This window comes from Macaca mulatta, chromosome Y (assembly GCF_049350105.2).
Source record: "Macaca mulatta isolate MMU2019108-1 chromosome Y, T2T-MMU8v2.0, whole genome shotgun sequence".
Classification (NCBI taxonomy): domain Eukaryota; kingdom Metazoa; phylum Chordata; class Mammalia; order Primates; family Cercopithecidae; genus Macaca; species Macaca mulatta.
Window position 1 is genome coordinate 4,342,280 of NC_133427.1, and position 10,780 is coordinate 4,353,059.

Sequence of the window (10,780 nt, forward strand, 5' to 3'; positions counted from 1 at the left end):
TTCTTCTTTGTTAGTCTTGCTAGTGGTCTGTTTTGTTGATCTTTTCAAAAAATCAGCTCCTGGACTCACTGATATTTTTCAAAGGGCTTTTTGTGTCTCTATCACTTTCAGTTCTGCTGTGATCTTAGATATTTCTTGCCTTCTGCTAGCTTTTGAGTGTGTTTGCTCTTGCTTCTCTAGTTCTTTTAATTGTGATGTTAGGGTGTCAATTTTAGAACTTTCCTGCTTTCTCTTGTGGGCATTTAGTGCTATAAATTTCCCTCTACACACTGCTTTAAATGTGTCCCAGAGATTCTGGTATGTTCTATCTTTGTTCTCATTTGTTTCAGAAAACATTTTTATTTCTGCCTTCATTTCGTTATTTATGCAGTGGTCATTCAGGAGCCAGTTGTTCAGTTTCCGTGTAGTTGTTTGGTTTTGATTGAGTTTCTTAATCCTGAGTTCTAATTTGATTGCACTGTGATCTGCGAGACAGTTTGTTGTGATTTCTGTTCTTTTACATTTGCTGAGGAGTGTTCTGCTTCCAACTATGTGGTCAATTTTAGAATAAGTGTGATGTGGTGCTGAGAAGAATGTCTATTTTGTTGATTTGGGGTGGAGAGTTCTCTAGATGTCTATTAGGTCTGCTTGTTAAAGAGCTGATTTCATGTCCTGGATATCCTTGTTAACCTTCTGTCTTGTTGATCTTTCTAGTATCGACAGTGGGGTGTTAAAGTCTCCCATTATTATTGTGTGGGAGTCTAAGTCTCTTTGTAGGTCTCTAAAGACTTGCTTTATGAATCTGGATGCTCCTGTATTGGGTGCATTTATGTTTATAATAGTTAGCTCTTCTTGTTGAATTGATCCCATTACCATTATGTAGTGCCCTTCTTTGTCTCTTTTGATCTTTGTTGGTTTAAAGTTTCTGTTTTATCAGAGACTAGGACTGCAACCCCTGCTTTTTTTCTTTTCTTTTTTTTTTTTTTTTTTTTGCTTTCCATTTGCTTCGTAGGCCTTCCTCCATCCCTTTATTTTGAGCCTATGCATGTCTTTGCATGTGCGATGGGGTTTCTGAATGCAGCACACCAATGGGTCTTGACTCTCTCCATTTTGCCAGTCTGTGTCTTTTACTTGGGGCATTTAGCCTATTTACATTTAAGGTTAATATTGTTAGGTGTGGATTTGATCCTGTCATTATCATGTTACCTGGTTATTCTGCCAATTAATTGATGCAGTTTCTTCCTAGCCTTGATGGTCTTTACAATTTGGCATGTTTTTGCAGTGGCTGGTACCGGTTGTTTCTTTCCATGTTTAGTGCTTCCTGCAGGAGCTTTTATAAGACTGGCCTGGTGGTGACAAAATCTGTCAGCATTTGCCTGTCTGTAAAGGATTTTATTCACCTTCACTTAATGAAGCTTAGTTTGTCTGGGCATGAAATTCTGGGTTGAAAATTATTTTCTTTAAGAATGTTGAATATTGTCCCTACTGTCTTCTGGTTTGTAGGGTTTTTGCCAAGAGATCTGCCGTTAATCTGATGGGCTTCCCTTTGTGGTTAACTCGACCTTAAGGATTCCCTTAACATTTGTTCCTTCATTTTACCCTTGGTAAATCTGACAGTTACATTCTTGGGGTTGCTGTTCTTGAGGAGTATCTTTGTGGTGTTCTCTTTATTTCCTGAATTTGAATGTTGGCTGCCTTGCTAGGCTGGGGAAGTTCTCCTGGATAATATCCTGAAGAGTACTTTCCAACTTGGTTCCGTTCTCCCCATCACTTTCAAGTGTACAGCAATCAAACTTAGATTTGGTATTTTCCCATAGTCCCATATTTCTTGGAGACTTTGTTCATTTCTTTTTACTCTTTTTTCTCTAATCTTTTCTTCTTGCTTTATTTCATTAATTTGATCTTCAGTCACAGATACTCTTTCTTCCACTTGATCCAGTCAGCTGTTGAAGCTTGTGCATGGGTCATAAAGTTCTTGTGCCATGGTTTTCAGCTTCATCAGTTCATTTAAGGTTTTCACTGTTTATTCTAGTTAGCCATTTGTCTAACCTTTTTTCAAGGTTTTTAGCTTCCTTGCAATGGTTTCGAACATGCTCCCTTAGCTTGCAGAAGTTTGTTATTACCTACCTTCAGAAGCCTACCTCTGTCAACTTGTCAGAGTCATTCTCTATCCAGCTTTGTTCTATTGCTGGCAAGGAGCTGCGATCCTTTTGAGGAGAAGAGGCACTCTGATTTTCTGCTCTGGTTACTCCCCATATTTGTGGTTTTATCTACCTTTGGTCTTTGGTGACCTATAGATGGAGTTTTGGTGTGGATGTCCTTTATGTTCATGTTGATGCTATTCCTTTCTTTTGTTAGTTTTCCTTCTAACAGTTTCCTCAGCTGCAGGTCAGTTGGACTTTGCTGGAGGTCCCTCCAGATCCTGTTTGCCTGAGTGTCACCAGCGGAGGCTGCAGAACAGCAAATATTGCTGCCTGATCCTTCTTCTGGAAGCTTCGTTCCATAGGGCCATCCACCTATATGAGGTGTCTGTCGGCCCCTACTGGGAGGTGTCTCCCAGTTAGGCTACATGGCTGTCAGGGACTTACTTGAGGAGGCAGTTGGTCTGTTCTCAAAGCTTAAACACCGTGTTGGGAGAACCACTGCTCTCTTCAGAGCTGTCAGACAGGGATATTTAAGTCTGCAGAAGTTGTCTGCTGCCTTTTGTTCAGCCAAGCCCTGCCCACAGAGGTGGAGTCTAGAGGCAGTAGACCTTGCTGAGCTGTGGTGGGTGGAGCCAGCGGGCAGAAGCAGTTCAGGCTTCCTGGCTGCTTTGTTTACCTACTCAAGCCTCAGCAATGGAGGACACCCCTTCCCCAGCCAGGCTGCTGTCTCGCAGTTCAGTCTCACACTGCTGCGCTAGCCATGAGCAAGGCTCTGTGAATGTGGCACCCACCAAGCCAGGCATGGGAGAGAATCTCGTTGTCTGCCAGTTGCTAAGACCTTGGGAAAAGCACAGTATTTGGGTGGGAGTATCCCATTTTTCCAGGTACAGTCTGTCACGGCTCCCCTTGACTAAGAAAGGGAAATCCCCAGACATCTTGAGCTTCCCAGGTGAGGTGACACCCTGCCCTGCTTTGGCTCACTCTCCGTGGGCAGCACCCACTGTCCACTCAGTCCTAGTGAGATGAACCAGGTACTTCAGTTGGAAATTCAGAAATCACCCATCTTCTGCATCAGTTACAGTGGGAGCTGCAGATCAGAGCTGTTGCTATTTCTCCATCGCATTCTTTTCTCTTAATGTTCTACTTTCATACTTAATGTTAGGTTTTGTCTTCCATTTACTGTTTTTATTTTTTTAAGGAACCCAGTAAGGCTTTTGATACCTCCTTAAATTCTGTTAATATTTTAAGATTATGAGGTACTTTTTCTAGAATTATCTCCTCTAAGTAGTTTTATTAGTATATAAGAAATCAGAGTAGTAGTTTTTCAGAACTGAGATTATGCTACTAACAGGTCTGTAAACATACGCCTAGAATCCTCAGTTATGTTCTTTTCAGTAAAATCAGTCTTAAGAATTATACCATAGAATTAGTTGCCTAACTCTGCCTGAAAATTCTAACTCTTCTCTTGAGAATTAATATACTAGCTTGTTTTAGGAACACACACAAACAACACGCACACGCGCACAAACATACACACACATGCACACAAACACACCCATTAGACATAATAATAAGCAAAAGAACCTGAAAACACATTTATTACAAAGCTGCAGAACACAGTACTTAAAGGTAAATCGTTGTAATTGTGAATTTTAGAGAACTGAAAATATTAGATTTCAACAATTAAAATTCTCAAATTGTGGTTCAGTCCATCATCAAGCAGATCAAATAATGTAAAAGTGGCATTAGATCAGTAATGTTTTATATTAGATCCCATTTGTTTTAATGCGTTCTAATTTTTTATTTCTTAAGAAGGTTTTACTGTGTTTGGAAGAATTTATAGACAAATATTGTTTGCTATGTGATTTCTTTTTCTTTTCTTTTTTTTTTTTTTTTTTGAGACTCTTTCTTGCTTTGTCACCAGGATGGAATGCAGTGGCACAGTCTCAGCTCACTGCAACCTCCGTCTCCCAGGTTCAAGCAATTCTCCTGCCTCAGCTTCCCTAGTAGCTGGGACTACAGGCACGTGCCACCACACCCAGCTAATTTTTTGTATTTTAGTAGAGACAGGGTTTCACCATGTTGGCCAGGTCGGTCTAGATCTCCTGACCTCGTGATCCGCCTGCCTGGGCCTCCCAAAGTGCTGGAATTACATGTGTGAGCTAGAATTACACATATACAAGGTGTACATAGTTGCACCCAGCCAACTATGTACATCTTGTAGTTGCTCTAAATTTAGCTAAATCACATTTTTAGCCTTCTTGTCTCATCCAAGGAAATGATTATAGTAAAGGTACACATGTTGGATTAATGTTGAAAAATAGCGGATTTTTGTACAAAATATCGTCCTTATGAACATAAGCTTGAAATGTTTTGTATAATGAATATTGAGTTTGTTCAATAAACAGTATTCAATAGATATATATCAACATCTGCAGTGTGCCTGTGCCAAGCACTGTTATTATCACTTCATTATAAACTGTAAGAGAATAAGAAAATGGAATATATATGTCATAAGTGTTGCAGGAAGTGTATCCATGTTATTTTTTGTCTGAAATGATTAGATTTCAAAATTTGCCCTTTTCAAACAAAATTTGTATTATAAATGTCTCTGAAGCAAGCAAAAACACCTGATATCTGACGTGGAATATAAAAATACTTTGTTAAGTAAGATACATGGTATAGAGATAAAAGAAATTCAAGTTATTTTTCTGTGTAGGTAATGACACAAAAGAAAGCAAGCATATTTTTGTTTGTAACTTTTTTTTGAGACAGAGTTTTGCTCTTGTTGCCTAGGCTGGATTGCAGTGGGGTGATCTCCACTCACTGCAACCTCAGCCTCCCAAGTAGCTGAGATTACACATATGCGCCACTATGTCCAGCTAGTTTTTGCATTTTTAGTAGAGACGGGGTTTCACGTTGTTGGTCAGGTTGATCTCGAACTCCTGACTTCAAGTGATCCACCCACCTTGGCCTCCCAAAGTGCTGGAATTACAGGCATGAGTCACCACGCCCAACCTTTGCAAGTTTTTAAATTGACTATTAAGGAGAAACAGGGAACATTTGGCTGTGTAAATATGTTGTAGTTAGGCAGTCCTGAAATAAAATAATTGATCATTAGCAAATCAGGCAGATTTTTTCATTGTCAGTGAAAATTGCTTTACGCATCATGTATGTGTTTTTATAGTATCAGAATTCAAGTTAATTTTATACTGCCAATTTACGTGACTATTCCACAATCAGTAAGTTTTTTTTAACTAAAGTAGTCTTAAAAGACTGTTTAATAGCTTTAGTAGAAATAATGTGGTGAACTGGACACAGTGTTGTGTTTCTGTAATCCCAACTACTTGGGAGGCTGAAGTGAAAGTATTCGTTGTATTCTGGAGTTTGAGGCAACAGTGAGCCACAAACTATGATCATGCCACTGCAGGCCAGCCTGGGATATAGAGCAAGATTCTCTCTCTTAAAAAAAAAAAAAAAGAAGAAGAAAAAAGAAAGGAAAAAACTATGAAAAATTATGTAGCATCATTGTCCTTAATTTGTTCTTAGTAATTTTAGTGAAAGCATTTTGGATTGGTAATTTGGCAAGATCTCAGACTTTTAAGTCAGATTGCTAACCAGCTGTTCAAGTTGCCAGATCGGTAATATTTGGCAAGCTATTTGTGCTCTCTGTATTTCTTTTCTCATTTGTTAAGTGTTCCTAATTTTAATTTGTTCTTACCTACTTAGGAAAGTAACTCTAATGTTAATTAGATTATATGATTACATCAAAAACATGTACTAAGTGGCACATAATTAGGCACTTAAATGTTAGTTACTATTGGATATCACAAATTTTTACATCTGTTTGTGTTTTAGGATTCATAATGCACTTAAAGGAATTCCAGATGACCGAGATGGGCTGTTCGATACAATACAGCGCTCAAAGAATCACTATCAAAAACGAGCGTATCAGTGCATAAAATGTATGGTAGCTCTATTTAGCAGTTGTCCTGTTGCTTACCAAATCTTACAGGTGAGGGTTTTGTTTTCTCTTATAAATTTGTAGAAACGTCTGTCACAAGTAAGGAAATAATCATGAAAATTTTTAATTCGCATTTTAAGCTGATACTGAAAATCATTCTAAATTCTAAATAGTTTTATTTTCTTCTGAAGGGTAATGGAGATCTTAAAAGAAAATGGACCTGGGCAGTGGAATGGCTAGGAGATGAACTTGAAAGACGACCATATACTGGCAATCCTCAGTATACTTACCACAATTGGTCTCCTCCAGTACAAAGCAATGAAACATCAAATGGTTATTTCTTAGAAAGATCACATAGTGCTAGGATGACACTTGCAAAAGCTTGTGAACTCTGTCCAGAAGAGGTAAAAAAAAAAAAAAAAAAAGCCACTAATGGACAGCAGATAGAAATGGGAAAAAGAAAAGTATTTTTTTAATGTGTAGGCCAATGTTTATTAATATTGTGCTTAAAAAAATCATGTTGCAGTTTTGTTTGCTTTAATGGTTAGCTTGATTTGTTTGATCTTAAGTTAGCAAAAGAGTTTCCTTTTGGAAAAAACTTCTGTGAAGGTGTCTAAAAATCACATATCTAAGAGAATTCGGATATTCTTTTGTTTGTTTTTTGTCTTTGTTTTTTTTTTTTTTTTTGAGACAGAGTCTTACCCTATTGCCTAGGCTGGCAGAATGGCACAATATCAGCTCACTGCAACCTCCACCTCTCAGGTTCAAGCGATTCTCCTGCCTCAGCCTCCCGAGTACCTGGGATTACAGGCAGCCACCACCATGCCTGGCTAATTCTTCTATTTTTAATAGAGACAGGGTTTCACCAAGTTGGCCAGGCTGGTGTCAAACTCTTGACCTCAAGTGATCCGCCTGCCTTGGCCTCCCAAAGTGCTGGGATTATAAGCATGAGCCACTGCACCTGGCTTGTTTCTTAATATTTTAAAATATTTGCAGTAAATACAAAGATGTTAAAGAGGCCAGCTTTGTGCATTTTTTAAAAGTTTATTCTAAATGAAGGAAATTAAATATAAACTTGAAATTACTTTTAAAATCTAATGCTTAATCTCTTTAAATATTTAAAATTAGGAGCCAGATGACCAGGATGCCCCAGATGAGCATGAGCCCTCTCCATCAGAAGATGCCCCATTATATCCTCATTCACCTGGCTGTCAGTATCAACAGGTAAAAAGGATTTTTCATTTTTGTCCCCCCAAACCCAGTTTGATGCTTTACTTAAAAGGTCTTCAATTATTATTTTCTTAAATATTTTGAAAGTTCAGACTTTCTTTGTGCTGGCTAGTATTTAAAACTAGATAAACTGTTCCAAACCAACATGGACTGGAGACAGATCTACTGTGACTGTAAAGTAATAAATTATCTAGAACAGCTTTGACAAGATGATCAGTAGAGGGTTAGTTGGAATGAGTTAATGTTTTATTTTGCCATTGTGGTATTTTCTTTGTAACCAGGTACTACCCCCTTTTGCTATTTGCTATGGTTAATAAAATTGTGTGATATTTCAGTAATAGTTGAAGAAATGTTAAAGCATAAAGTATCTGAGATTCAGTGGCAGTAAAAATTCAGTTTGACTGGCTTTAATAGATGGTTAACTGAAAAAATATAACTTAGGAAAAATACAGATAAACTTTGTAATAACTTACTTTGCAAAACATGTATATTTGGGAAAAGATTCTGGGAAGACTAGCCACAAATGTGACTAATGCAGTCATTTTAAGGCCGTGGTTCTTATTCTTAAATTTAATGTACTTCATAATCATGTAAATGCAGTGATTGAGAACAGCAATTGCAGGGTCCAGAAATTGTCACTCTATAGGGCTATTGTGGGGCTCAAGAATTGGCATTTCTTTTTTTTTTTTTTTTTTCCTTTTCTTTTTCTGAGAGAGTCTCACCCTGTCACCAGTCTGGAGTAGAGTGGCACAGTCATGGCTCACTGCAGCCTCCGCCTCCATGGTTCAAGCAATTCTCCTGCCTCAGCCTGCCTCGTAGGTGGACTACAGGAAAGCACCATCACGCCCAGCTAATTTTTGTGTTTTTAGTGGAGACAGAGTTTCACCATGTTGGCCAGAATGGACTCAATCTCTTGACCTTGTGATTTGCCCATCTTGGCCTCCCAAAATGCTGGGATTATAGGTGTGAGTGCCCGCACCTGGCCAAGAATTGGGGTTTCTTACAGATTTCCAAGTGTTGCTGCTCTGCGGAAAACACATGGAAAACCTTTCCGCTTAGCACAGTAATTGGCCATCCAAGACTTTTTTTTTAGACCTAGTCTGATTCTGTTGCCCAAGCTGGAGTGCAGTGGCATGATCTCAGCTCACTGCAACCTCCACATCCCAAGTTCAAGCCATTCTCCTGCCTCAGCCTCCCAAGTAGCTAGGACTACAGGCACGTGCCACCATGCCCAGCTTAGTTTTGTATTTTTAGTAGACACAGGGTTTCACTATGTTGGCCAGGCTAGTCTTGAACTCCTGACCTTGTGATCCCCCCACCTTGGCCTCCCAAAGTGCTGAGATTACAGGTGAGAGCAACCGTACCCGGCCAAGACTCTTGAATACATTCTCTGTGGAGGTGAAATGAATTTTTATCAGAAGCTAATACATTTATTACATTTATGTGTGTGTACTTTCTCAAAACACTTTATTCATATACTTTTCTTCAAACATAAAAATCAGATTGTAAGTTCTTTTTTTTTTTCTAAAGATCCAGGTTTAAAAATATCTACTTTTTGACCAAATTTACCCCATGTTTTAAATTTTTAATGGTTAATATCTGAAAAGTGTTACAATGCTGGTCTCTTTCACCCTTAGAATAATCATGTGCATGGACAGCCATATACAGGACCAGCAGCACATCACTTGAACAACCCTCAGAAAACTGGCCAACAAACACAAGAAAATTATGAAGTCAATGAAGAAGGATCCTCACCTCAGATGAAGGAACAGGGAAAAGCACATAATTAACTGCTTCCTTTATGACCACGCACTAAGGCCTTATAGTCCAAACTTTCTCTGTGCCTGGCTAGTATTGAAAACTAGATAAACTATTCCAAACCAACATGGAGTAGAGAGCATATTCGCTCTCGTTTGCAGTAATTTGCAACTTGTCAGTGTGTAAGACACATGCAGGGGGAAGTGTACAGTGTTTTGTAATAAATGACTGGTCCTAATCTATAAATGACAAAGGTACATATACTATGTTAATGTCTGACTATTACTTCTTAAGCAAGAAACTTTTTTTGATGAAAACAAGTCAGATCTACACAATCACACAATTATTTTTTGTTATGTTCACTGCATTGTGCAATTGATATTGTCTGCTTTGTGCAGTTTGATCAACTTTACCCACTTCCCCCCAAAAAAGGGAACATAAAAGAGCCCATCTTTGTCCGTTTACACCAATAGTTTTTTGTTAATCCTTTTTTCCTGGATATATAAGACTGGTGGTCACTTTTGAATTATAAGATTGATATGGAAAATTGGCAGTGTAACATTTCTAGATATTTTTCATTACCTTTTTATTCTGGTATTTAGGCTAACTACTTTAAAGCTATTCTTGTGCTGGAACAATTAGCATGGCTTCACACTCTTTGTGTAGCCAAGAGGACAATTACATGAATGACAGTAGTTGCCCAGAGTGACAGCTGTATTGCTAAGAGCTTTTATTTCTTACACCTAGAATAAATATAAAATCGGGGGAAAATGTGACAGACAAGCAGTTTTTCGTTGCACACATGTTCTTCACATTTAATGTTTGATAGTTCAATTTCTTGAGCTAAAGAATATCAAAGTATCAATAATAGGAATTGTAAAATATTAAAAGCAATACACAAAATTTTCCTATGTCAGAATGTGTGGAGCATAATAGATTGCATTTGGTGTGCTTGGGATTTTTTTTTTAACATAGAATTTATTAAGTGAAGTTCCTAAAACTTTGCTTTGATCCCAGTGAAGTGTACATCATAAGAATCCATAGTACTTTGAAGTACCGTTGCACCAAGATGTCTGACTGAATTCTTAGTCACAATTTTACTTGAAAGAAAGAATTGTCATTTCATTATTCTAAAACTCTTGTTGTTAGATAGATTTAATTAAGATATAAGCTCATGCTTATTTAATATAATTCTGAGGTACAATTTTAGAATAAACATTTGTTTTGAGATTCCAGAAACCTGTGAGTTAATACTGTATTTAAAAGAGAATTGGTAAATTTTGAATGTGTGTAATATTTTGGAACCTGTTTAAAAACCAAATATACCTACAAATAGATACAGCCTATCCTATACTATTTAAAAGTTTGGCTGTTTTGTTTTATAGAAATTATTTTGCTGAATTCACAAATAAAATTTAAGAAGAATTTTGTCCTGTTGTGTGTTTTTGTTTCTTTTACTCTCTTATAGTATTCTTAAGGACTACACATTTAAATTAATTACTTGCATGGCATGCCTTGGCATGACACTGAATTCAGCATTTCAGACACATTGAGTTTTTATGCGTAAAAAAATTGGCCCTTGGCCTTTCACTAAGGACCTAGAAAAAGAAAAAACATTAAGATATTGACCTTGAAAAAAAATTTTCTAGCTTAATCATTTTTATGCTTTTGACACATTTTTACATAGTTGATTATTGTTATTCAC

The 10,780-nt window shown here is 37.5% G+C and overlaps 1 protein-coding gene across 13 annotated transcripts in view; it reads left to right on the top strand.

Moving 5' to 3' along the window:
• Positions 1-10,500, top strand: part of USP9Y (ubiquitin specific peptidase 9 Y-linked) — a 211,387-nt gene extending 200,887 nt beyond the window's left edge. For 12 of the 13 annotated variants that reach the window (XM_077989779.1, XM_077989783.1, XM_077989774.1 and 9 more), the window contains 4 exons: positions 5,982-6,138; positions 6,279-6,491; positions 7,216-7,311; positions 8,955-10,500. In XM_077989779.1, the coding sequence (XP_077845905.1) occupies positions 5,982-6,138; positions 6,279-6,491; positions 7,216-7,311; positions 8,955-9,107 (619 nt within the window). In that variant the 3' untranslated portion in view covers positions 9,108-10,500. The remainder of the gene's footprint in view (positions 1-5,981; positions 6,139-6,278; positions 6,492-7,215; positions 7,312-8,954) is intronic. The other variant, XM_077989784.1, reaches the window with a different exon arrangement.
• Positions 10,501-10,780: the final 280 nt, after the last annotated feature.